At 37.2% G+C, this 27,776-nt stretch overlaps 2 protein-coding genes, 2 long non-coding RNA genes and 1 pseudogene across 8 annotated transcripts; 1 reads left to right on the forward strand and 4 right to left on the reverse strand.

Moving 5' to 3' along the window:
• Nucleotides 1-13: 13 nt before the first annotated feature.
• chordc1a (cysteine and histidine-rich domain (CHORD) containing 1a) lies at nucleotides 14-13,786 on the reverse strand. Of its 2 annotated transcripts, XM_080288601.1 has the most exons (4): nucleotides 13,218-13,786; nucleotides 1,509-1,628; nucleotides 1,346-1,408; nucleotides 14-1,119 (listed from the first exon to the last, which is right to left on the reverse strand). In XM_080288601.1, the coding sequence occupies exons 2-4, from the start codon at nucleotides 1,614-1,616 to the stop codon at nucleotides 970-972; spliced, it is 321 nt and encodes a 106-aa protein (XP_080144727.1). In that variant the 5' UTR covers nucleotides 1,617-1,628; nucleotides 13,218-13,786; the 3' UTR covers nucleotides 14-969. The 2 variants fall into 2 exon arrangements, with proteins under 2 accessions (XP_080144727.1, XP_026048423.2); XM_026192638.2 differs by lacking the exon at nucleotides 13,218-13,786 and having other exon boundaries at nucleotides 794-1,119; nucleotides 1,509-1,792.
• Nucleotides 3,880-5,179, reverse strand: LOC113035718 (uncharacterized). Of its 2 annotated transcripts, XR_013901311.1 has the most exons (4): nucleotides 4,852-5,179; nucleotides 4,443-4,565; nucleotides 4,230-4,327; nucleotides 3,881-4,113 (listed from the first exon to the last, which is right to left on the reverse strand). It is a non-coding gene; the product is annotated as an uncharacterized LOC113035718 (long non-coding RNA). The 2 variants fall into 2 exon arrangements; XR_013901310.1 differs by having other exon boundaries at nucleotides 3,880-4,327.
• Nucleotides 5,325-8,456, forward strand: LOC113018047 (uncharacterized). Of its 2 annotated transcripts, XR_013901309.1 has the most exons (3): nucleotides 5,325-5,404; nucleotides 7,399-7,459; nucleotides 7,720-8,456. It is a non-coding gene; the product is annotated as an uncharacterized LOC113018047 (long non-coding RNA). The 2 variants fall into 2 exon arrangements; XR_013901308.1 differs by lacking the exon at nucleotides 5,325-5,404 and having other exon boundaries at nucleotides 5,417-7,459.
• A 560-nt stretch (nucleotides 13,787-14,346) lies between the features above and the next one.
• Nucleotides 14,347-18,829, reverse strand: LOC113035719 (kinesin-like protein KIF2C; annotated as a pseudogene). Its single transcript, XR_013901181.1, has 9 exons — nucleotides 18,791-18,829; nucleotides 16,080-16,259; nucleotides 15,860-15,955; nucleotides 15,700-15,754; nucleotides 15,418-15,580; nucleotides 15,249-15,340; nucleotides 15,005-15,147; nucleotides 14,656-14,869; nucleotides 14,347-14,550 (listed from the first exon to the last, which is right to left on the reverse strand). The product of XR_013901181.1 is annotated as a kinesin-like protein KIF2C (transcript).
• Nucleotides 18,830-22,220: 3,391 nt separating this feature from the next.
• On the reverse strand, nucleotides 22,221-27,049 carry LOC113035720 (kinesin-like protein KIF2C). Its single transcript, XM_026191364.2, has 16 exons — nucleotides 27,025-27,049; nucleotides 26,798-26,895; nucleotides 26,580-26,675; nucleotides 26,420-26,474; nucleotides 26,138-26,300; nucleotides 25,874-25,964; nucleotides 25,665-25,728; nucleotides 25,497-25,588; nucleotides 25,253-25,395; nucleotides 24,904-25,117; nucleotides 24,688-24,798; nucleotides 24,534-24,601; nucleotides 24,347-24,425; nucleotides 24,185-24,265; nucleotides 22,591-23,441; nucleotides 22,221-22,304 (listed from the first exon to the last, which is right to left on the reverse strand). Exons 1-15 carry the CDS (start codon nucleotides 27,047-27,049, stop codon nucleotides 23,295-23,297), a joined length of 1,527 nt encoding a protein of 508 aa, XP_026047149.2. The 3' UTR covers nucleotides 22,221-22,304; nucleotides 22,591-23,294.
• Nucleotides 27,050-27,776: the final 727 nt, after the last annotated feature.

Consider the following 27,776-nt stretch of genomic DNA (forward strand, 5'->3'; position numbering starts at 1 on the left):
ATTTACTCAAATGAAAGGTACACAGCAAAGTTTATTGCATGATAAAATGATCTCATGTTGTGGAAACACTGTCAAACATTTATCCTATGTTTAAAACGCTGAGCTGTCAAAGTTATGACATACAAGGGATGACATTACGAGGCAATGAAGCCCAGACATTCGAACAGTTGTAAAAAAAAAAAAAAAAGCTTAAGTGACAATCAGGAAAAGTTACAGTGTAAAGGCAAAAATATGACAATAATTTCACAAATAATAATATAAAATATAATCCATACAGTTAGGGTGAATAAATCTGATACTGTGTTAACTGGAAACAACATTGGTGTTCTTACACTCATAAATATCTTTTGTGACTTCTTTGTGTGATTTTTGTATAAGGACACCTAAAGAGAATGCACAGAAATAACACATGAATTCCATATTGTGGAGGCTGACAACAACACATACTCATTAGAGAAAAATGTCTTGATGCATGCTCAATCATCCAGGTAAGGAAATCCGGTGGGAGAAACATTTTGAGTCACTTATCCAAGTGACTTGATAAGTGACTTATCAAGTCACTTGGATAAGTTTCGAGTCACTTATCCAAGTGACTTGAAATGTTTCTGCCACTGAAAACGCTAAATCCAGATGAACAGAATCAATCTTTTTGGGATTAGAGAAAAATATCAAAGAGATAACTTAAGACTAAAATTGATTCATCCATGTGGCTAGATAAATAAGCTGCCTAACCACAGTTATATCCCTTAAGCCTTGATTAAAGCTACAGTACATTGCCAGTGTTAGTGCAAGGTTTGAGGTTTCATCTGTTTACTTTTAATAAAAGGTCTGACATTAAACATTTGATTTAAAAGGAGGTCAAGTGAAAGAAATCAGATTTGCCACAGTGACACTACTGAAAGGAAGGACAGACACACAAGCGACAAAAGACTAAAGAGGGGAACAAGCTGGAAGTGAGCTCTGAGTGTCCTATGTGTGATTGGTGTCCTCCTGTTCCTGATTCTGTGGCAGGGAGGGCAGGTCCAGACGGGCCCATGTGATTGGTTCAGCCTTCTTAAGAGACACCTCCATCTTAGAAGCCAACAGGTTCACCGCACTGTTTTTTTTTACCTCCACAGCCTGATAGGATCAAGAAAAGGGATGGCGTCTTTTAGGTTTTTAATTCTATTTTATATCGTTACTACCACTGGAGGGCGCCAAATGTGTAACTTTCCAAAAACATGTGCTGCTATATTAATATTAATCATTTAACAATAGTCAAAGTAAAATCAACAGTGATCATGCAATACAGCTTAATATTAAAGCACAAACAAAGTTTATAATGAAACACAAGGTGGTCACTTACCCCCCATAAAATGATCTTCTGTTCAAACTCTTTATCTCCTTCAAACATTACATGAATGTTCACCTGGGACAATCAGAGAATTACTTATTACCAACATTAGTCATAATTAGAGATATGATGGGGTGTATATGTGAGAGGTAGAACATGTCTTTGTGGTTTCTACCGTGGTGCTGTTGGCCTCGACATAACTGAGCTCTGGCAAGGAGTTCTTTGCATAGATGGAGATGATAACTTGACTGCCGGTCTGGTGCCAGTCAAATCTACACGGCATCACCGTCGTCCCCTGGAGATAGAGAGAGTCAGAGAAAGACAAGATGATCATCATCAGGAAACTATAACATTTGTTAACTAGAAAAATTTGCTTTTCCTGCGAAAATGCAGTGTGGATGCTTTAACCTGAAGCTGTCTGCAAAAACTAGCTGAAAAAGCTGAAAAGTTGCAGAAATTGTAAAAACTTTGCAGAAGCAAAAGAAGTTTGCTAAAATGGAATAATTTAGCAGAACTGCAATATCTTAGAGGAAACATAATACTTGGCAGAAATACAATAGCATAGCAGAACTTTGCAGAAATATTGTAACTTACCAGAAACATGATAACTTCTCAAAAATACAAGAACTTAGGAGAAATAGTATAAGATAACAGAAAGAATATATTTAGCCAAAAATACTTAAACATTACGGAAACACTATGATTTAGAAAAATAGTACAAGATAGCAGAAATACTGTGATTTACCAGAGACACTGTGATGAACTATGAATATTGTAATTTTAAATTAATACTATGTTTTAGCACAAATACTATAATTTGACGGAAATACTATCATTTGGCAGAAATACTATGTTTCAGCACAAATACTCTGGTTTAGCACAAATATTATAACATAGCAGAAATACAATTATATAGCAGAAATGCTACATTTAGAAAGAAAAATATAATATAGTAGAAATAGTATGATTTAGCAGAAATACTGTATTTAGCACAAGTACCAAAAAGTAGCAGAAATACTATGATTTAGCAAAAATACTATGATTGAGCAGAAGTACTAAGATGTAGTAAAAGTACTTTGATTTAACAGAAATACAATTATGGAGGAGTAATACTTTAAAATGGGAGAAATATTGATACACACGCACATACACAGAGCCTAAAGGGAAGAGAATTTGTGCCATGGAGTGTTAACAAGAATGTGAGGTCTATATGAGAAAAGCTGGTAAAATCATAAAAGTTTGCAGAATTGTAATAAATGATGAATATGAATTACTGGTCTGTGACAGTGTATTAATTTGTAGGGGAAAAAAATGTTGACAAGGTGGAATCGAACCCACGAACTTTGGTTTGCAGACCCGTGTCATTACCAACTGCGCCACTGGGAAAGAGAGCGGGCGCTTTGAAAAAACAGGGTAATGAGCAGTCAGAATTAGATCGCGGTGAGAGGCGAAAAACTGCGTTTTTTGGAGTTACAAAACGTTGTGTAACTCAAAAACTAGGTGGACTAGAAGCATAATTCTTGTACTGGGTGAATCAGCGGACTTTGGTGTACTTTGACTGCGATTTTCATTGCTCTTTGTATCTCAGTCGCGGAGATATGACGAGAGAGGAAACGGAAGACCTCCGATATGATTGGCTGGCTGGGAATCCGTGCAGGCCCTGATATGTGCATTTGAATGTCTGAGTCCTCACAGAGGATTGGCTCCCTGGGGACCTGGCAGAAATATATAGAAATAGTATGATTAAGCACAAATCCTATAAAAAGCAGAAATACTATATTAAGCACAAATCCTATAAAAAGCAGAAATAGTGTACCATTTGGTAGAAAAACGAATTAATCGGAAATACTATATTTGGAAGAAATACTATATTTAGCACAAATCTTATAAAATAGCAGAAATAGTATGATTTAGCACAATAGTAATAAGTTAAACAGAAAAATTGGAAAAGCAAAATAGACATGCTGAGAGTCCCTCAAATATATTTGTTAATTGAAAAAAATCAGCAAAAAAATATATAACAGCCACACAATCACAAATATGTACACATAAGGAAAGACACATGCACAGAGAGACACACACACAAGATCCAATTCAGTCAACCAGTCTAAATATATTGAATTTGAATCTTACAATGAGATCTTACAATGAGATCATCCCATGCTTAAAGCATCCACACAATAAAGAACTAGAAAAATTTGCATTTCCTGCAAAAATGCAGTGTGGATGCCTTAACGCTGAAGATGTCTGTTGAAAAAAGCTGAAAAAACTGAAAGTTGAAAAAAATGCTGCCCTGAGCAGCCCTGTTAAAAGGTTTATGCTGTAAACCTTGTGTTTTGGCTCATGGACCACTAACGCACCTTTCCCAGGTACAGACACCACATCAATCTCCTTTTTATTAATCTCTACAATACACAAGAGTATTGGAGTTAGTGTATAAACATGGCAACTGTTTTCTCTCCCTTAATTACTCCTTTATATTCAGATGATAGAATAGAGAATCTACAAATTATTCCTGACCTACCCTGCTTGTTAAAGGGCTGCTTGCGAACGCACACACAAATCCTTTGGGGCTCAATCTTAAAAAAAGGCAAGAGATGTGCAGAGAAATGACTGTGCTACAGTTTGCAAAGCTACAATAAAACTTTCTGGATGGAACATTGTAAGTCCATGTTCAAACCTACCGTTTCAGTAGTTGATAAGGGTGTGATTTCCAAAGTCGCTCTGAAATCCTGAATCATCTCAAAGAACTTCTGGTTGGCCCGGGAACCTTCCAGAAACTATAAAGACAAGCAAACAAAAGGTACTGTAACAAAATGAGGAGTAGTTTTGCTCATGTTTAAAACAATTTACATTATAAAATAAAAAAAGAATAATGGTTGAAGAAATCTTTCACCTTTCCCCTCTTGGTTTGCATATCTGGGGGCTTTATAACACAAGAGAGCCTTTTATTGCCTTTGTTCAACTCCATGGGAGCCACAGATTTCCTCCTGCCTGAAATGTGAAAAAACAAACAAACAATATACACACTTAATATACACACACACACACACACAGAAATAAATAAATGAGATGTTAACACCTAATACCAATAAAATGGGTTACATACCTCTAACTGTGGATGGAGGAGGCATTTTCTCAGGTTCATCATTTTGCTTTATGGCCTCAGGAACAAAAGGCTGCAAAGTCGCTGGTTGTGTATCATTCTTTTTACGCTGCTGATTCGGAATTACTAGATGACAAAAAACAAATATAATTCAGATTTAACAGAAGGAAAAGACCAAAATATTTCTTCATACATTTAAAGTACTCAGAAACTTATTCAAATACATTTTAACAGGTACATGATATGACTTTGTACCCTGCAGATAACCAAATGAATATGGCATGGTCACCAACAACAACATGTTGTTAAATGAAACAGATGTGGCACTGTTATGATTTTTTAAAATGCATTATGCATTTTTAAAAAATCTTTTTGTTTTCTGTTTTAAATGAATAAGTAAATCACAACCAACCAGAGTTTTTGAGGACTGATGATGGTGGGGGCTCGGGATGTATGGTTTCTGGGTTAGCTGAAAAGGATTCTGTAGCTGAGACTGGTCCTTGAACAGAACCTGGGGCCTGAAACATACACGTCTGCCGAGCCTGGGACCGAGTAGCAACTGAAAGTGACACAAAACCAAGTCAAACTGCTGAAATATGAGTTTATGCAATTCAGACTGCACTGAAAAAAGTCTAACATGCAGTCATTCATTCAATCTAATAAGTGCCATTCAAAACAGAATAAAATCATTGATTTGATTGTGAAACCCTTTCTTTTTGCATTTTAAAATACCACTTTTGATTTGGATGAAACTAAATATCTGTACAAAGGACACAACGCAAAGTTTTTGATTTCTCTCAAAACATATATTTCTTTTCATGTTGAACAGATAATATCTTTAATTTGAGTCAAAGTGATTTGCACTTGAACACGCCCACCAGAAATAGACCGGGACCCATTTTTATTCTGCATGGCTGCTGGAAACATTGTGTCACATCTTTGATTAATTTCATCTGAAAATAAACGTAAGTAAAGCCAAGTGTGTTACAAAAGCTTTTATAATTTGTATTGCCAAAATTGCAGAAAATAACCCCATTTAAGCTGGGTCGACAGCCACCCCTAATTTTTGCATGATTGTAGCTGCTAGCTATAAGCTAGCTAGCTATCCTGCGCAACGTTAGAACTGGTTACCAGAAACCGACCATCACAGTCGGGAATGCAAGTTAGGCAAAAAGCCGTTTTTTACCAGTATACTAACTAGCTAGCGTTACCACGATGCATCGGTGGTGGATACAGCTAGCTAGCATAAGTTCATAGTTCATAACATTCATAGTATAACTCCGTGCTCCGCTTCGTTTGAATTTTTCTGGTGAGCTCACGGTTTCTAGACACAAGCTTGTGTTTGTGCTAGTGATGGGTCGTTCGCGAACGAAATGGCTCTTAGACGTGAACGACGCGAGCCGGCTCCTTATCGCGAGCCGTCACGTGGGGGTTTTTTTTTTTTCTTTCTCTCAGCCTCTCTCTCGCACTTTTTTTCCGCTTCACTCTGCACGCGAGCCTTGTGCTTTACGCTGGGCAGAGGGGGGAGGGGCGGTAGTTACACTCAGTAGCACAGGAACAGAGCCAGAGAGAGAGAAAGAGAGGCAGGGACAACAACATTAGAAAGGTATAGTAATCATCCACAACTATTTTCGGTTGCAGATGATAAAGGATTGAGAAAGTTTATTTATGCAGGTCCATATGACAGAGAATATGCATGTTCTTTTAGTTTTCATATTATAATTTATATTTAATTGTGTTGTGGTTTGCAGTGTTTTGTGTTCTTTTCACTTTAAATTTGTGAAAGGAAAAAGCTGAAAATTTAAATAGTTAAAACTTGAAATGTGAATAGTTGATTTTTGTATTATATGATTTATTTATTACATTTTATGTGGAGTGAATAAATAAAAGTATATTTACGGTGGCCCCTAGAGACAAAGCACATACAAACTTCAAATCACGTACGAACTCTGAAGCATGTACAAACTCCAAAACACGTAAAAACACGTACAAACTCAAAAACACGTAAAAACACGTACAAACTCCGAAGCACGTAAAAACTCAGAAGCATATAAAAACTCAGAAGCACATAAAAACTCAAAACACGTACAAAAGACAACAGAAGTGCTCCAGGATGCTGGGCGCAGTGTTGAGCCTTTGTTATCTTGTGGCTACACAAGCCAGCAAGTACCAACGACCGGATTTGGTGTGTGGTAATAACAGGTAAATGAACTTTTTTTTAAATTATTTGAATATATATATGAGTGCCTGTGTATAAATACACAAACAATACACACATGCTTTCAATTGTGTCATTTAAGTGATCTAGTAGCTCTGCTTTGGAAGTTCAGTTCATGCTAGAAATGTGTTTTGGAGTTTGTACGTGTTTTGTCTCTAGGGGCCACCGCATATATTTATATATAAACATATATAAATAAAACCACTTGTTTTTACGTTAGTAATTCCTTTTGTGCATAATTTTATATTATTGTTAATAATAAATTAATTAAAGCAACAAAACAACCTGAAGAGCCGGTTCGGAGCCGAAAGAGCCGGCTCTTTTTAGTGAGCCGAACCGAAAGAGCCGGATCTCTAAAAAGAGCCCGAAATCCCATCACTAGTTTGTGCGCGCACGTTTGTCTCTCTTCATATAAATATCTGTGTGTTATGTGTGTGTACACCGAGCGCAAAAGATAATTATTAATGTGCATGATTTAGAGACAGAAATAACACGCCAGCATATAAGATCAATGACATAAGACTAATTCCTTCAATTGACTTTCAGGCGCGGCTCGGAAAAATGTGCATTTTCTGAAGAAATTGTAATTTTAACAGCAAAAAATTGACCCTATGCCAAACTTAGTCGCTAATGGCTGGTCTGTAGACTGTTTGGTATGTCATGTTACGTATTTCTTGGTTTTTCTATGTAATGTGTTTTATAGAGAAGTAACATTATTCTTTTTTTTCTGTATGCTTTCAGAACCACAGATCGCTCCATCCATTCCATGGCTGAAGCATACATTTTCATTTAATCTGAACAGGTATCATTTTGCATTTACACTGCACATCCTTTTTAAACATTTCATAATAATCTAGACTCTCCCTTTTATTTATGAAAATGTTCCACCATTGATTTAATTTAATGATTATGCAATTCACAAATCTGATTAGTCAAATAATTGTTCTAATAGTCTGTGACCAAACAACTATCAAAATAGTAGTTTATTATGGTCAAAGATTTATCAGGTGTGCCAGACTTCAGTTCTTCACTTGTACATTTTGTTCCATATTTTACCTCAAGATATCCCAGAAAGATGAAGCTGAGGAAGAGCTGCAGAGTACCACCATGGCACTCTTCGTCTTCAGGGACAACTCAAGCCTCCTACATCAGCCTCGAGACATCGGGATAATCATTGATGGTGTGGAAGTCCTGAATGAGTTGCCTTCTGTGGCAGCTGGAGTGGCAATGGTCTTTGGACTCTGTTATGCTCTTAATATGGAATATCCACGAGGATTCAGGTTCACCTTTGAGGCTCTTCAAAAGATTATGATGGAGCTTGACTTTAACAAGATGACCTCTAAGATTCGCAAACTTAATTGTGAACTTAACACTGCACAGTAGTGTGTTTGCATGCATGTGTGCATGTGTATGTGCACATGCATGTGCATGTGTGCTTGGTTATTTTGCTTGGTTGGCCTGCAGTGGTATTCTACATTCAAAATTTATAAGAACACCCATTTGAAAGGGAGATTTAAGTTGATTTCATTGATACATGTGTAGATTTTTTTTTTTTACATTGTACAGGCACAGTGCACATTTTTGAGTACTTGCAAATTGGTTTAAAAAGAGTTTTTATAATGGTTTTATGCCAGTTTTAGACAGGTTGCAGGTTTTATACTGGTTTTCAAAAGATTGCAGGTTTTATAAAACAAACATTTCTCTAATCATTTCTGCCGTAGCACTAAATCTGTATATTACTAATCCTCTCTATTGATTATAGTTAAAATGGTTTGGAACAATAAATAATTTTGAAATAATTGGTTGGCCAACTGTCTTGTTTTTTATAGGAAATGCAGAGCATTTTTGAACTGAAATAAAATGAAATGTAAAAAATATAGTTTGAATATATGTAAATCAATTACCTGGCTTCAACACAAACATATTAGTTCATGTTAATTTGGTTCGATGTGAATACATTAGGTTGGTTAAATTTCAATATATTAGCTTGGTTCAATAATTAAAATATGGTTCTATGTAAAAAAAAATCAATTTGGATCAATGCAAAATTTAAAGTTTCAGTCAAGTCTAGTAATATTGTTTATATCAACATAAAAGTATCAGGTCATATCAAGTGACTCAATTTGGATTCTATAAAGCCAAATATTTTGGATGTGACAACTGGACATCATTTTTTTTTAAAATTTGAATAGGGTTATTCTTTTTATAGTGTGATTATTACCAGCATTATTGATCTGGATTAAGACAGCCACTACTGGTAAAATGGAGGAGAAAAAAAAAAAGAAGAAAAAAAAAAAAGCTGTACGACAGAACAACCAAATTAGACATCCACAGTGGTAGAAAAGTGTGTTACTTGAAACAATCCTCCATTTCTGACCATTACTTAATCATTTTTCTCCCAATCTCACCCTGAAAATAATGACTAAATACAGCAGGAAAGTGTTTAGAGAGGTCACATTTGGAAACTGTTTTTCTTTCTATAGTAACAAAATTCTTTTTACAAGCCCTAGGTATTGCCCCCTGGTGGCCATTAAAAAGAATAGAAATTTAAGACAGAGTCTACACCTTTATTTAAATGTCTAAAAAAAAAAAATGTCAGACAGCTTTTAATCACCTGCCTGACACAAAAATATGGAACTGATTGACTTGTTTGACATACTTACTGTACATTACGAACATAAAAAGACAACAAATATCAAGTAACTTTAACCAGTAGTGATGTGCGATACCACTGATTTCCTTTCCGATCCGATACCAAGTAAAATTCAGGGTGGTATCAACGATACTGATCCTTTTTGCACGATACTTTGTGCAAAAACGTATTTTATTTATTGTATCTCAAATTATAGCATCATAATGATTACAGGACATCAGATTACTTGTTCTTATCACTTAATAATACAGAATTCATCATATAGAAATAAAAAAAACCTGAAGTTGTGCGCTATTTGAACACCTTGCCTGCCTGCAGCACTAAAGGACTCCATGAGAGACGTCTGTCTCGCCCTAGCAGCACCTGTCCCTGTCCACTCCTCCTCCTCCTCAGTTCGCCTCAACATACGCTCATCATATTCTGTGATATGATTTACTCTGAGGTGTTTGACAAATTTGTGGTGTTGCCACAACACCTCACTTTCTTGCCACATGTATCACAAACCACGTTTGTGGATGTAAAATACGTCCGAACATAACTCCAGTTACGCTCAGCCATTGTTGTGACTGCGCACGCCAAGGGACTGCGACACATTTATACAGCCGTATTTCGCACATGACTATGAAAAGCGGAAGAGGAAGTAGTTGCTTCCAATGTAGACAATCCGAATGAAATAGGATCTTCCCACTGTGATCCTGTTAATGATAAACTACAAGTTTACTCTAAATTACTAAAATATCGATATTTTAATGTGAGAATCAATTCTAGAACATAAATGACTGGTATCAGAGGAATTGATATTTCAGTATTGAACCGCACATCACTATTAACCAGCCACTGACTTATGAATTTTGTGGCTCCATTGTATATTGGTTTTCAAATCTGCTTAGCTTAATAAGAGGTTACTTGTCCAGTTCCAAAACAAATATTCTCTTTGTGGGTTGTGTCAGGAAGGAAGATACCAAAATATCCAGAGCTTCCTGTTGTGACAAGATCTTTCACATGGAATTCCAATAAAATTGATTCATGTTTGTGGCTGTAATGTGACAAAATGTGAGAAAGTTCAGTTCAACGATTAAACTGGCCTTAAAACTTTATTTTTTTTAACATTTATTTTTAAGCTATGTTTTTCCAGACATCTTTTTGACGTACTTATTTATGATGTATTTTTATTTTTTTCATGTTGACAACAGGAAATTTCATATTAAAATGAAATTATCTGCCTTCCCCTCTTTCCTGAAAAAACAAATTCCTGTTTCTGTGTAGCTAATACAAATATGAATACAGAGACTGTATTGTGAGATAACATGAAAGTTGTTTTTTCAGTCGAATAGAATGCAAATGTGTGCTTTTCACTTTTTTAAGAACAGCATGTAAGTTCAACATATCAGGACATAAAAAAAATCATTTGATCAGTTTTAAATTAAGTAAATACAGCCTAAGATGATAAACAACACATCAGATATTACTCTGTGTTATTATTTATTCTATGAAAACTAAACCAAAATGCAGAAGAAAACTAGGTACACTAGGTGCACTGTTACTGCTTCCATAGGAAATAACAGAGTAAGAAGCAGCCAGGTTCTGCTAATGCACTTGATTACAGCCAGTGTCTTTTCTGATCATCAGATAATCTTAGGAAACATGTTGTTGCTGCCTGTCAGTCTGTGAATGGTTACAAAACAATTTTATATTTGAAGTCAGTTTTTCTACAGTGAGAAAAGATATTGACACATGGAAAGCAAGACAGCAGCCAATCTCTCTAGGAGTGGACATCCCAAAAATTCATAAAGGAGGCTTAGACTGACCAAACTGCATCTCACCAAACCAAAAGACTTCTGGATCAGACTGCATCATATTACTAAAATGCATCATTGCACTGCATCAAATGCAGTGAGGACTGGGAAAGCCTCCGTTTTCCCAGTCCTCACTGCTACGCGAAAATGCTTTTTTCAAAATTATCCACTTTAGAGAACGTTTTCAAAAAGCTCAGTTTTCCTTGACCACAAAAGGCGTATCAGTGTGGACGGAAGGCCAAAATGGAGAGAAAACTATGCGTTTTCAAACTAAAACGTATCAGTGTGGACATGGCCACAAACTATTTTCATAGCACTCTGTCTTATAGTTCTCAGAGGTAACACCATTTACCACTTGGATGTTAGTACTTTGTACGAGCTAGAGTTGTTAGCCCCAAGCTCCAACCTGCAGGCCCCAGGTGTCTGACCTCTAACCCTTGCTGCAGGCCCCATGTCCATTCAAGGCCCTTGTGCAGTAGCAGTAACAGGAGTAGTAGGAATGGTAGTTGTACTAGTATTGTGCAACACACATGCAAGCAGGCTTCAGAAACTGGCATTCTTCTGACCTGCAAATGGTGAAAACATCCCACATATGCATGTCATACTCGTAATTGAAATTTTGATAAGTAAAATGTCATCATAAAAAGAGTTTAAAGCTCATTTTGGCATAGACACAGACTTTATTAATCACCCAGCAGGGACATTCACAGTTACAGCAGTACATGGGTCAGGAAGAGAAAGTGAATCAGAAATATAATATAAAAATAAACAAATTACAAAAAGTCTCTTATTCAACTCCTCTAGTTTTCTATTCTTATCTTTTTTCCTAAATGAAGTTATTGCTATAATTTTCCCTCTTCGTACCGCCTTCAAAGTATCCCATAGTATGGGAGGTGGTACTTCTCCGGTATCGTTGAACTCTAAGAAGAGACTAATTTCTGATTTAATTTGTGCCTTAAAAGGCGAATCATTCAACAGACTTGAGTTCAATTTCCATGTATTATTTTTTAACCGTAGGTTAAAATCAATGGATAAGTATATTGGTGCATGGTCACTTATATCTATCGTCCCAATTCCACAAGTATGTATTTTATCCTTATCTTTACTAAATGTTATGAAATAATCTATCCTTGTATAAAGAGAGTGTGGAGCAGAGTAGTAAGTATAGTCCCTTCTATTAGGAAAAAGGTCTCGCCATATGTCAATTAATCCTACCTCCTCAAAAAGTGCATTCACTTTGATATATGGGGATTTCCTATCATACGTTTTCCTGCTAGACGAGTCTAATTTTGGCTGTAGGTGTATATTTAAATCCCCTCCACAGATCAAAAGGCCTTCTGTTTCTGTTACCATAATATTAATAATCCTTTGGAAGAAACTAATATCACTCTCTGGCGGGGCATAAACATTTAAAAGGGTGATCAAATTCCCATCTATTTTTCCTTTTACTAGAATAAATCTGCCCTCTTTATCACCCATTTCAGATACTTTTTCAAAGTTTAATTTGCTTGAAATAAGGATTGCAACTCCTCTCCTATGTCCTGATTTGTATGAAGAAAAAAACAAATTAGTAAAACCCATTCTCTTTAATTTTACATGCTCCTTATCTGTCAAGTGGGTCTCCTGTAAGTAGACTATATGGGCTTGTTCTGCTTTCACTTTAGTTAGGATTTTAGTACGTTTAATTGGATTTAACAGCCCATTAACATTGAAAGATAGAAATTTTACTTTATCACTAGCCATATGTAATCAACGTATGTCCATGGAACAAATAAAATGAAACTTATCAGATCTACTCCCTAAACAAACAAAGATATCAAACATAAATAACAAGTACAGAAAAAAAGACTGTGGTTCCAAGGCTGGGGTCTCTAATAAGTGACCCTGGGTAGAGCTAGAAAAAGCGTCTAGCTGTGAGGGAAAGCCTCTCCCATATATGGGCTGAGGGCCCCCGCCATGGCACTTGAGGCGGAAGAAAACAAAGTCGTTGTTCATTACACGGAAAGTGTGTCTTTATGCATCCCTCGCTTATATCTATATAATCTCATCCAATTGGGGTAGAGATATACACACAAACATCTTGAAATATATATAACACCGCGTATTTTTACCTCATTTTAAAGCCCAACAGTACTTATAACTCCTCTGACGAGGGTATGATCTGTCTTCTGAAGGTTCGCAGTCTCGCCCTGATATCTTTCTCTCGCTCGTCGTCTGTCCCTCGCTGAGTTGATCCTCTCGTTGTTTCCCAGGCGGTACGGGACAGCTGCTCGACCAGACTCTCCTTCGATGTAGTCACATTAACTGGAAGCCCTCTGTCCTTCATGTCTGTAGTCGCCTCCTCCGCCGTCTGATACAGACATGTTCCATCCTCATAAAACACTCGTAGTTTTGCCGGGAACGGAGTATGGAAGCGGATATTTTTCTGCTTTAACACCCGCTTCGCCTCTACGTACTCCTTTCTCTTCTGCAGTACTACTGGAGGGTAATCATGGTCAAAGAATATTAATTTCCCATTCAGAAAAACTTTCTTCTTTTCCCAAGCTCTACGTAGGATCTCTTCTTTAACCCTATAGCGGAGAAATTTGACTATTATTGATCGCGTTTTATCTTGCCTGTCTCCGGCGGGTCTTGATGCCAACGCCCGGTGTGCTCTCTCGATGCCAAACTCCACAGTAGGGTTTATCTCCAGAGTGTCGCGCAGTAGTTTTTCCACAAAGTCCATCATAGACGAGCCCTCGGCTCCTTCCGGAACATTATATATCCTTAAATTTTCTCATCGCGATCTTCCTTCATAGTCAAGTAACTTATTTTCTTGTTGATGCATGATTTTTATCATCTTATTCAGCGTCTGTTCCAAATTTTGAACACGGTCTTCCACTTTTTCAATTCGTACCTCTGCCTCCGTTATTTTTTGATTAACGCTGATAATCTCTGATTTAATACCAGTTAGGTGTTCTTTTGTGTCTTTTCGGAAGTCCCGAATCTCCTCCAAGATTTTTGTCAAACTTACGTCGGCACTTGAGAGAGCTGGGTTAGCATTAGCTTCGCCTTCTTGTCCCTTCGTAAGAGAGCTGCTCCTCGAATTTTCTGCATCTGCAGTTTCTGCGGCGGTGGTTTCTTTGTTTGCACGCGTCTTCCCCATTCTTGCCCCTCTCATCTGTTCAAGTATTATTTGTAGGTCTAGTATTTGATGGTCTGAAGGGACGAAATAACTATTTTCGCGAGGGAGCTATTACTTTACAATCTGTGAAACAAAGAAAAAAATTTATTTGATGTGGATTTCAAAATATCCAATGCTGAGAGGAAGTCAAATTTGGTGTGGTAACATACCATGCAGGTCCTGGACTTCTCTCCAATGAAAGAATCCCTGAGGACTTTGGTCAAAGTGCTCATTCGGAAAGGAATGTGATCACTGTTCTTTCCCAGTGAACGGATACACTCCTACAGGATACAAGAGAGGAAACACCAGTGTTTTGAGTTGCTGTGCAGACATATTTAATGGAGAGAAAACAGAGTACTTCTGCCTTTTAATCAGCAATCGATTACCTTGAGAGCCAGAAGGCTGCGGTTGATCTCGGCAGTTTCAACTAAAGTACTCCGGTCATTGCTGCTGACATCTGTACCACGCTCATTGCCAGCCAAATCGACCAGTGAAAACTTGCCGTGCAGCGTGGTAGCACGGTCATTGCGCCGAAGAACAATTTGAAGGAATGCATGAGAGCGGGATGAGTTGGCATTGGCTGAGGTTTGGCCCGACGTTCTGGAAAAGACAGTGAGATTCTAACTTGGAGTTTGCCTACCTACACTAATGGGCAATTAATATGTTTTTGTGCTCTTTCAGGCACAAAGAAAAATGAACAAGGAAACATCAAACACATTCTTGATACTAAACTACCTGCATGAACTGCCAATCTGTATCATCTTGATGACCTCCTCTGCTGAGGTCACATAGACCTCTTTGAGGCCGACCACCTGAACCTGTTGTCGTTCATCTTCCAAAGCACGCAGCTTGGCCTTCTTATGCAACAGGTCATACACCTAAATAAAAATAAATGTCTAGTTTGCTATATGGATTAATTGAACACGTGGATTCAATAGATATCTTCTGAGTGAAGGGTGTTCCCTTCACGTCTTCCTACCTTGCCGTTGTAAATCTCAAAGAAGCTGACGTAGGCAGAGAGATCCAAATTAGCATACCTCCTGTGGTGGAGGTAGGCAAAAACATCCTGGGCTAGAAGTGAATAGACTCAAATTATGACAAAGTCTGTTTTTTTGTACAAAATCCAGTTGTTTCATTTAAGGTCCTACCTGCTAATGCGTAGATGCCTTTAGCACTGTTCTGCTGCTTCCCTGTGAAATCACCTCCCATTGTCTTAAAAACAAATAAAGACTTTGAATAAATTCCACATTTGCAAAATTGTGCTTCAACCCCCCCCCCAAAAAAAAACATCAATCTCCTTTTTATTAATCTCTACAATACACAAGAGTATCGGAGTTAGTGTATAAACATGGCAACTGTTTTCTCTCCCTTAATTACTCCTTTATATTCAGATGATAGAATAGAGAATCTACAAATTATTCCTGACCTACCCTGCTTGTTAAAGGGCCGCTTGCGAACGCACACACAAATCCTTTGGGGCTCAATCTTAAAAAAAGGCAAGAGATGTGCAGAGAAATGACTGTGCTACAGTTTGCAAAGCTACAATAAAACTTTCTGGATGGAACATTGTAAGTCCATGTTCAAACCTACCGTTTCAGTAGTTGATAAGGGTGTGATTTCCAAAGTCGCTCTGAAATCCTGAATCATCTCAAAGAACTTCTGGTTGGCCCGGGAACCTTCCAGAAACTATAAAGACAAGCAAACAAAAGGTACTGTAACAAAATGAGGAGTAGTTTTGCTCATGTTTAAAACAATTTACATTATAAAATAAAAAAATAAAAAAAGAATAATGGTTGAAGAAATCTTTCACCTTTCCCCTCTTGGTTTGCATATCTGGGGGCTTTATAACACAAGAGAGCCTTTTATTGCCTTTGTTCAACTCCATGGGAGCCACAGATTTCCTCCTGCCTGAAATGTGAAAAAACAAACAAACAATATACACACTTAACACACACACACACACAGAAATAAATAAATGAGATGTTAACACCTAATACCAATAAAATGGGTTACATACCTCTAACTGTGGATGGAGGAGGCATTTTCTCATCATTTTGCTTTATTTATTTATTTATTTTTTAAACTTTTTATTTTCCTTTTTTAAATTGAAAATGAACAACAAACAAACAGAAACAAACAATAAAAGACATTTACAGTTATGGGACAGAGTATCATCAACTAGCCAAAGCTTGACTGGTCATTATGACCAAAAAAAAAAAAAAAAATTCTCAGGAACACACTCTAGTATCTTTATCTTTCAAAAATAGCCTCAACCATCTGAGGACCGAACACAGAAAATACGGGCGTATTAATAATAATAATAAAAAATAATAATTATAATAGTAACAGTATTGGTAATTACAGAAATTTAAAACAAAAAAAAAAAAAAGGAAAAAAAAGAAAAACATATCGTGTGAACCCCTCCCACCATCCCCCCACCCCTTTACCCCTGTATAGCTCTCAACTTCATCACATTCGTGTATCCAAACAGCCCATATTTACACCCGTCTATACACAAGAATCAGCACAACATTTAAGAACTCTGATCAGAAGGGCCTAACCAAGGATCAATTCAGGGTAAACCCAGAGGAATTTACATCATCTCTATATTCTGTCAAGTCCAAAGACGGTAATACTGAAAGAAATGGTCCCCAAATTTTTTTAAAGGTTCCGTATTTCCCTTTTACACTATGCGATATCTTCTCAGGTGTACAGTAGGATGCTAACTCATTAATCCAATATCTCAGTGTTGGAAAATTTTCAGATTTCCAATGTGTCAGAATACATTTTTTAACTGCAGTACTTGCAAGTAAAATAAAATATTTCTTGTGGTAATCCACGTTTATAGAATCTATGTCACCTAAAATCCATAGTTTTGGGTCCATTTCGACTTGGATCCCAATCACCCTTGAAATTATTTCAGTAGTCCGTCTCCAGAACTCCTCTATTACTGGGCAATTCCACAGCATATGAAGGAGATCACCATCTATCACTTTACATCTCAAACATTTGGGAGAGTAATTAATATCAATTTTATGTAATCTGTAAGGTGTATAATATGTCCTGTGGAATATATTAAATTGCATTTGTCTATGATTTGTGGAAATTAACATGGTCTGTGCCTGTTCCATTAGATGGTACCATTCTACCTCTTCATAAACATAGCCCAGATCTGCCTCCCATTTTCTTTTCAGAGCCGTTTTGTTGTAGTCAGGTAATTTTTCATTAATAATAGTGTATATTGAAGATGCTATTCCTTTTATTGACTTCCATGGTTTGGTGCAAAGATGCGTTTCAAAAGGACTTTCTTTAGGAATCTCAGGGAAAGTTCCTTTGGTTTTTTCTTTGATCCAGTCTCTTATTTGTAGAAATTTAAAAAAAAATTTGGTCTGGAAGTTTAAATTTTTCCTTTAGTTGTTGGAAGTCAATAAATGTGTCATTATTGTATAGATCGGCAACAGTTCGAATATTTCTATCCTTCCATCCCTGCAATATGGAGTCGGAAATATGATGGGAGAGATCAGGATTGCCCCATAGGGGTGTCCTTCTGAAAAAAGAAATATTTATTTTTAGAAGTGAGTGGGATTCCTGCCAGGCACGGAAGGTGTTTAATATTATCGAATTATTTGTGAGCTTAGATAAACATTTTTTCGTACCTAGAAATGGGACGTCTTTTAATGATATGGGATTCACCTCATATTGTTCTATTGGAACCCATCGAACCTCACTCCTCTCTGCATATAACCAGATCAAAATTGATCGGTATTGGGAGGCCAGATAATAATTCCTAAAGTTTGGTAGGTAGAGTCCTCCCCTTGAATAAGGGGCCTGTAATGAGGAGAGTTTAACTCTTGGGTTTTTCTTTTGCCATATGAAGGAGGTTATAAGTTTATTTAATTCTTTGAAGAAACTTTTTGGAACATTTGTAGGGAGACACTGAAATAAATAGGTAAACTTAGGCAAAATGTTCATTTTAACAACATTAATTCTCCCTATAAGGGATAATGGAAAATCCATCCATCTCTGTATATTAAGTTTAGTTTGCTCCAACAGTTTAATATAATTTAGTTTGAATATTTTATCCTCAGATTTACCAATTTGTATGCCCAAATATGTAAATCCATTATTACACCACTGTAGTGGATCTGTAAGAGCTCTAACACGATTATCTTGTATATTTAAAGACATAATCTCACTTTTGGTATAATTTAACTTGTATCCTGAAGCTGCACTATATTCTTTAAGACAATTCATTAATGAGGGAATTGACTTGAGAGGGTCCGTTAGATACAGTAGGAGGTCATCTGCATATAGAGAAAGTTTATGTTCGCTTGTACCGAATTTGATTCCAGATATAGCAACATTAGTACAAATGGCCACTGCTAGTGGCTCGATCGCAATCGCAAAGAGCAAGGGAGAACTTGGACAGCCTTGTCTACAGCCTCTGGTTAAGGAGAAAGTGTCAGAAAGTACATTATTTGTTATAATATTGGCTTTGGGGGCGTTAAAAAGTATCCTAACATAGCGGGTGAACTTTTCTCCGAAGCCCATGGCTTCCATTGTCTGAAATAAAAAGTTTGGTTCAATCCTGTCAAATGCTTTATTAGCGTCCATGGAAATTATTAGCAATGGTTCTTGATTTTTTTGAGCGGCATTCAATATGTGGAGCAGGCGCCGCACATTATCTGCCCCCTGTCTGTTTTTAATGAAGCCTGTTTGATCGGCATTTATTATCTTAGGCATAATGTCCTCCAATCTATGTGCAATTATTTTAGATAATATTTTATAATCTGCGTTTAAAAGGCTAAGTGGTCTATAAGAGTCACATCTCTGTTTGTCCTTGCCCGGCTTTGGCAATAATGTAATTGTTGCATTTTCCAGTGATTCCGGTAATTTGTTATTTTCTAAGGCTTCTTTAATCATATTTGTAAGTGGTGTCAATAATTTATTAGAAAAGGCCTTATAGTAATCAGCTGAGAATCCATCTGGTCCAGGGGTCTTATTATTTTGTAAACACTTGAGGGCTCGGAAGAACCTCCATTTCCGTTATATCTACATCAAGCAGTTCTTTGTCCTCATTATGTAATTTAGGAAGGGTTATTCCATCTATGAATCTTTTTGCAACAGTACCATCGACCCCTTGCTCAGATTTATACAGATCTTCATAAAACCGTTTAAACTCTGCATTTATGAGTACCGATTCATCAAGAAGTTTATCAGCTTCCGTTAGAATTGTCCGTATAAATTTCTCCGATGTTTCTTTCTTAATTTGCCAGGCCAGTAATTTACTTGTTTTGTTTCCAAATTCATAGTAGTGATATCTAGTTCTGGCCATAGCTGCTTCTGCTCTATTGGTGCATAAATTATCATACTGCAACCTTACTTTTATTAATGTATTAAGACATTCTTCCTTTTTGGTGGCAATATATTCCTGTTCCAAGTTTTTAATGTCGGTCTCCAATTTAGATATCTTCTCTCTGACCTTTTTAGCCTTATTAGCCCCATATGACATAACCATACCTCTCATATAAGCTTTAAGCGCTTCCCAAATATTAGCATGTGAGGAAGAATTTGAATTAGCATCTAGAAATATTTCAATATTAGTGTTCATGTATGAAATAAAATCAGAGTCTCCTAGCATATAATTCTTAAACCTCCATCTGTAGGTTATATTTTGCGATATATTGGTAGCCCAAAGAAGTTTAATGGGATTATGGTCTGAGAAAGTAGCTGCTAAGTAAGAGCAGTCTATCACTGTTGCCATCATATTTTGTGATATAAGAAACATATCAATTCTTGAGTGCGTATTATGTACTGGAGAAAAAAAAAGAAAAATCCCTTTGACCTGGGTGGAGGTTTCGCCATACATCAATTGCGCCTATATCCTTCATACCTTGGTTCAATGCAGTTGCTGCTTTGGATAAAGAAACTGTTTTAGGTGAGGACCGGTCCAAGGGGGGATTTAGGACCATATTGAAATCTCCACCCACAATATACTGTCCCTCAATTGTAGCCACTTTCATTATTAAATTATTGAAGAATAAAGGGTCATCATAGTTGGGCCCGTATATATTTACCAAAGTTATCTTATTTCTATTTATTTCACCATTTACAAGTAGGAATCTACCATTTTTATCCTTTTCAACTGAGTTTAGTTGAAAGTTCAAGTATTTATTAATAAGCAGGGTGACTCCTCTTGCTTTAGAGGTATATGATGAATAAAAAACATTGCCTACCCAATCTCTTCGTAATTTTAAATGTTCAGCGTCTGTAAGGTGGCTTTCCTGGATAAAAGCGACATCTACGTTTTGCCTCTTTAAATATGTCAACATTTTTTTTCTCTTAATAGGTGAATTGATCCCTCTAATATTCCAAGATATACAAGTTATATGACCCTTAATTTAAGTTCGGTGTAGTAAAATTCTGTACATGGGTGTAATGGTAGGATATAACCTAAGCCAATGAGCTATCTGAACAATTATATAAGTATAAGAAGAATTTTTTGTAAGAGACCATACATAACCCCAAAACATTAAAATAAAAACCTGCCTCATAAAACCCCTATAACAAAACCACATAAGGTAGGTAATTCAACTAAACAATGGTGGTGGCCCAGGCAGTTGTTAAAGTTAAAGTTCTAGCCACTCTCGATAAACAGCAAAGTATATTAGTATATTAGCAGTCGGATACAGAACGTAATTGTGTAAAGGAAAAAGTAAAATATTTAACCACAATATAATCACACTCATCCAGTAAGGGATTAATATCTAAATCATAAATGCACACAAAGTCTATATAAATCATATCTTCAATTCGTCTGACAGATGGGAGGTGGCGAGAGTCTGTATCAATGCTTAATGTTATAGTCCCTTTTTTTTTTTTTCCTTCATTTCACCTCAATCCCCAGATTTAACAGTGGAGGACTTCTCGTCTGCGAGTACGGATGTAAATTGCTTTGTTGAAATCACATTACATCACTTTAGTCTACTCACTCAGAAAATCTTTCAGATAGCGTTGCGCTTCAGCAGGAGTGGGGAAAATTTTAATCGATCCTTGATGTCTGATGCGAAGTTGCGCTGGGTACATCAGAGCATATTCAATCTCCTTTTCTCGCAGCCTTTGTTTCACGTCACAGAACTCGTCTCTTCTGCGTTGCAGGTCTATGCTGTAGTCCGGGAAAAAAGATATTTTCTTATTCTCATATGTCGTCTCTCCCTTACTTCTAGCCAGTCGAAGGACTTTCTCTTTGTCTCTGAGGTTCAGAAACTTAGCAATGAAGGGCCGTGGTCTATCAGACTTCTTCCCGACGCGGTGTGCTCTTTCAAGGGTAATGTTTGATGTAAAGTTGTCATTCCCCAGGATTTGTGGTATAAATTTCTCCAAAAATCCCACAGCGTCATGGCCTTCTACTTGCTCGGGAATGTTCAGTATCCTTAGGTTGGACCTTCTGCTGCGGTTCTCCAAGTCGTCGATTTTGTCCTTGAGTTGAGTTGTCAATTTCTCCACTTTATCGGTGCGGTTATGCATTTCCTTAATGTCATCCTCGTTTGTACTTACTCGTGCCTCCATCTCCTCAACCTGCTCGGAAAGCATGTTAAGAGAGGATTCAATTTTCGTCAGGGTTATTTGTATATCAGCCGTTTTTTTGTCAATATGTTTTGTAAGTTCCTCTTTAGTTTCTTTGATAGCATTGAGTAATTTACTAATTGGCAATTCCTCCTCCCCATCCGCCATATTTCTTGCTGCCAATGCGTGCTGGTATCCCGTAGTTTTTGTCGTTTTCTTTCGTTTTGAGTGTCGCAAATTATAATTTGCCATGCAGAAGTTTCTTTTGTAACTTTGCCTCTTGTTATGGTCAAAAATTATATAAGGGCAAGTTAGGATAGATGTAGATTCCTGGGCCTACCGCCGGGAGCTCACGAATGCACGTCTACTCTCGTCTGTTGTCAGCCATTTTGCTTTATGGCCTCAGGAACAAAAGGCTGCAAAGTCGCTGGTTGTGTATCATTCTTTTTACGCTGCTGATTCGGAATTACTAGATGACAAAAAACAAATATAATTCAGATTTAACAGAAGGAAAAGACCAAAATATTTCTTCATACATTTAAAGTACTCAGAAACTTATTCAAATACATTTTAACAGGTACATGATATGACTTTGTACCCTGCAGATAACCAAATGAATATGGCATGGTCACCAACAACAACATGTTGTTAAATGAAACAGATGTGGCACTGTTATGATTTTTTAAAATGCATTATGCATTTTTAAAAAATCTTTTTGTTTTCTGTTTTAAATGAATAAGTAAATCATAACCAACCAGAGTTTTTGAGGACTGATGATGGTGGGGGCTCGGGATGTATGGTTTCTGGGTTAGCTGAAAAGGATTCTGTAGCTGAGACTGGTCCTTGAACAGAACCTGGGGCCTGAAACATACACGTCTGCCGAGCCTGGGACCGAGTAGCAACTGAAAGTGACACAAAACCAAGTCAAACTGCTGAAATATGAGTTTATGCAATTCAGATTATTACCAGCATTATTGATCTGGATTAAGACAGCCACTACTGGTAAAATGGAGGAGAAAAAGGTAAGAAGAAGAAAAAAAAAAAAAGCTGTACGAGGCTGTCTGGTAAAACACAAGTGACACCAACCGTAAATTCACCACTTATTTTTCCGAAAACAGAACAACCAAATTAGACATCCACAGTGGTAGAAAAGTGTGTTACTTGAAACAATCCTCCATTTCTGACCATTACTTAATCATTTTTCTCCCAATCTCACCCTGAAAATAATGACTAAATACAGCAGGAAAGTGTTTAGAGAGGTCACATTTGGAAACTGTTTTTCTTTCTATAGTAACAAAATTCTTTTTACAAGCCCTAGGTATTGCCCCCTGGTGGCCATTAAAAAGAATAGAAATTTAAGACAGAGTCTACACCTTTATTTAAAACAAAAAACAAACAAAAGAAAAAAGGCTGGAGCTGTGTTAGAAGGGGTAAAGTTTTGTGTAATGAGCAAGCAGATTTAGTACATTACATTAACAAAACAAATCGAGCAATATTTTGGTTGGTACACACCCAATAACCTTTTGGAATGATCAACCAGATTGGGGAGTCCTTCCTCGATGTTGTATGAGATTTGGCCCATTTCTTGTACGAGGTCACCTGCCCTCTGAGTAAAAAAAATAGGCGAAATTACCAATTGAAAAAAATAAAATGACATTGTAACTTGAATCCTGGTGGTGAAAGAAGCTGGCAGAATTATTGGAACAAGTCTGCCAGAGATCAGTAATATCTTCCCCACTCGCTGTCTGAGGAGGGTGCACAGTATCCTGCGGGACCAACATCACCCTGCGCGCCACCTTTTCCATCTGCTGCCCTCAGGGAGAAGGTACAGGTCTATACAGGCCAGAACATCCAGACTGGCCAACAGCCTGTATCCACAGGCTGTGAGGCTCCTGAACTCTCTGCCCCCCTCTCACGGACAATAACCATATCCAACTTCTTAATAGCAATGAACTGGTCTGCATTGGTGCATCATATCTTTATTCTCTTCCCCCTCCTGCCCCCCCCCTCTTTCTTAAATAGATAACTATCATATCTGATATCATATCTCACAGTACAATAATATTGAATGGGTTGCATTGTTGTATTTTGTCATGTTTCTCAGGTCTTTGTCTGAATTTCTACGAACATTATTGCTAAGGATTGTCTTATCACACTGGGTTAAATATGTACACTTGGGTTTTAAGGGGTATTTATTATTTTCTTCTTTTTTTGGGGTTGTATGGAAGCCCCAAACGCAATTTCATTGTTCTTGACAATGACAATAAATAAATAAATACTAATACTAATACTAAATCCTGGAAAAAGAAAAAAAAAAACAAAAAACATACAAAGTTAGGAAAACTCTACCTTGAGCTCTGAATAAACTTTCTCCTCCAGCTCAGCCCCCTGAGATATGGCATCATACACACCGGTATCCAAAACTGATTCCTACATCACAAAAAGAGTGACAAGTTAAATCTGAGAAACTTCCACACAGGTTATAACTGGATTCATGCTGTGCAAGCTTACCTCTTCTGAGGAGCTATTCATTGGCTCCTGTGTCTTAGGTGCTTCACTGGCTTTGGAATTGCCATTAAGTTCCTTCATTCTGCAGAAAATGTTTCAAGCTTCATCATACAATAAGGCAACTGAGAATTCCCATTAGAAAAAAAACAAAAAGCCCACAGATTCAGAGCTTCATATGCTAAATACATACCTGTCAGCATAGCGCAATGTGTTCATTGTATATTCACATGAGGTCATACCTGGAGACACCATAGCAATCTGTGAAACAAAGAAAAAAATTTATTTGATGTGGATTTCAAAATATCCAATGCTGAGAGGAAGTCAAATTTGGTGTGGTAACATACCATGCAGGTCCTGGACTTCTCTCCAATGAAAGAATCCCTGAGGACTTTGGTCAAAGTGCTCATTCGGAAAGGAATGTGATCACTGTTTTTTCCCAGTGAACGGATACACTCCTACAGGATACAAGAGAGGAAACACCAGTGTTTTGAGTTGCTGTGCAGACATATTTAATGGAGAGAAAACAGAGTACTTCTGCCTTTTAATCAGCAATCGATTACCTTGAGAGCCAGAAGGCTGCGGTTGATCTCGGCAGTTTCAACTAAAGTACTCCGGTCATTGCTGCTGACATCTGTACCACGCTCATTGCCAGCCAAATCGACCAGTGAAAACTTGCCGTGCAGCGTGGTAGCACGGTCATTGCGCCGAAGAACAATTTGAAGGAATGCATGAGAGCGGGATGAGTTGGCATTGGCTGAGGTTTGGCCCGACGTTCTGGAAAAGACAGTGAGATTCTAACTTGGAGTTTGCCTACCTACACTAATGGGCAATTAATATGTTTTTGTGCTCTTTCAGGCACAAAGAAAAATGAACAAGGAAACATCAAACACATTCTTGATACTAAACTACCTGCATGAACTACCAATCTGTATCATCTTGATGACCTCCTCTGCTGAGGTCACATAGACCTCTTTGAGGCCGACCACCTGAACCTGTTGTCGTTCATCTTCCAAAGCACGCAGCTTGGCCTTCTTATGCAGCAGGTCATACACCTAAATAAAAATAAATGTCTAGTTTGCTATATGGATTAATTGAACACGTGGATTCAATAGATATCTTCTGAGTGAAGGGTGTTCCCTTCACGTCTTCCTACCTTGCCGTTGTAAATCTCAAAGAAGCTGACGTAGGCAGAGAGATCCAAATTAGCATACCTCCTGTGGTGGAGGTAGGCAAAAACATCCTGGGCTAGAAGTGAATAGACTCAAATTATGACAAAGTCTGTTTTTTGTACAAAATCCAGTTGTTTCATTTAAGGTCCTACCTGCTAATGCGTAGATGCCTTTAGCACTGTTCTGCTGCTTCCCTGTGAAATCACCTCCCATTGTCTCAAAAACAAATAAAGACTTTGAATAAATTCCACATTTGCAAAATTGTGCTTCAACCCCCCCCCCCCCCCCCCCCCAAAAAAAAAACCAAACAACAACAACAACAAAAAAAACCCTCAAAGTCTTAGATCAAAGGGAGACTTACATGGGTCTTACCACTTCCTGTCTGGCCATAGGCAAAACATGTTGCCATACCACCTTCAAAAATGGACTGGACTAAAGGTTTAGCTGTGAACCTAAAAGGAAAATCAGAATTTTAGTCATCATAACATTAACAGGAAAATTACAGCATGTATAAAAGTATACATTGAGTCTCCATTGTACTGGTTAATGTCCCAGTTGAAAAAGCTAAGTTAGAAAATGTACAATCAGAGCCACTGTTGGCTTAAAGGAAAAATTAGGTAGTTACTTGTAGACAAGTTCATTAGTGGCGGTCTCATCAAAGGAGTAGTCAAAGTGGAAGACTTGATTGTCCAAGTACTTGGTGAGGTCCACCTTGTGTTTTGGCTCATGGACCACTAACGCACCTTTCCCAGGTACAGACACCACATCAATCTCCTTTTTATTAATCTCTACAATACACAAGAGTATCGGAGTTAGTGTATAAACATGGCAACTGTTTTCTCTCCCTTAATTACTCCTTTATATTCAGATGATAGAATAGAGAATCTACAAATTATTCCTGACCTACCCTGCTTGTTAAAGGGCTGCTTGCGAACGCACACACAAATCCTTTGGGGCTCAATCTTAAAAAAAGGCAAGAGATGTGCAGAGAAATGACTGTGCTACAGTTTGCAAAGTTACAATAAAACTTTCTGGATGGAACATTGTAAGTCCATGTTCAAACCTACCGTTTCAGTAGTTGATAAGGGTGTGATTTCCAAAGTCGCTCTGAAATCCTGAATCATCTCAAAGAACTTCTGGTTGGCCCGGGAACCTTCCAGAAACTATAAAGACAAGCAAACAAAAGGTACTGTAACAAAATGAGGAGTAGTTTTGCTCATGTTTAAAACAATTTACATTATAAAATAAAATAAAAAAAAGAATAATGGTTGAAGAAATCTTTCACCTTTCCCCTCTTGGTTTGCATATCTGGGGGCTTTATAACACAAGAGAGCCTTTTATTGCCTTTGTTCAACTCCATGGGAGCCACAGATTTCCTCCTGCCTAAAATGTGAAAAAACAAACAAACAATATACACACTTAATATACGCACACACACACACACACACACACACACACAGAAATAAATAAATGAGATGTTAACACCTAATACCAATAAAATGGGTTACATACCTCTAACTGTGGATGGAGGAGGCATTTTCTCAGGTTCATCATTTTGCTTTATGGCCTCAGGAACAAAAGGCTGCAAAGTCGCTGGTTGTGTATCATTCTTTTTACGCTGCTGATTCAGAATTACTAGATGACAAAAAACAAATATAATTCAGATTTAACAGAAGGAAAAGACCAAAATATTTCTTCATACATTTAAAGTACTCAGAAACTTATTCAAATACATTTTAACAGGTACATGATATGACTTTGTACCCTGCAGATAACCAAATGAATATGGGATGGTCACCAACAACAACATGTTGTTAAATGAAACAGATGTGGCACTGTTATGATTTTTTAAAATGCATTATGCATTTTAAAAAAAATCTTTTTGTTTTCTGTTTTAAATGAATAAGTAAATCACAACCAACCAGAGTTTTTGAGGACTGATGATGGTGGGGGCTCGGGATGTATGGTTTCTGGGTTAGCTGAAAAGGATTCTGTAGCTGAGACTGGTCCTTGAACAGAACCTGGGGCCTGAAACATACACGTCTGCCGAGCCTGGGACCGAGTAGCAACTGAAAGTGACACAAAACCAAGTCAAACTGCTGAAATATGAGTTTATGCAATTCAGACTGCACTGAAAAAAGTCTAACATGCAGTCATTCATTCAATCTAATAAGTGCCATTCAAAACAGAATAAAATCATTGATTTGATTGTGAAACCCTTTCTTTTTGCATTTTAAAATACCACTTTTGATTTGGATGAAACT

This window comes from Astatotilapia calliptera, chromosome 14, assembly GCF_964374335.1.
Source record: "Astatotilapia calliptera chromosome 14, fAstCal68.1, whole genome shotgun sequence".
In the NCBI taxonomy this organism is placed as follows: domain Eukaryota; kingdom Metazoa; phylum Chordata; class Actinopteri; order Cichliformes; family Cichlidae; genus Astatotilapia; species Astatotilapia calliptera.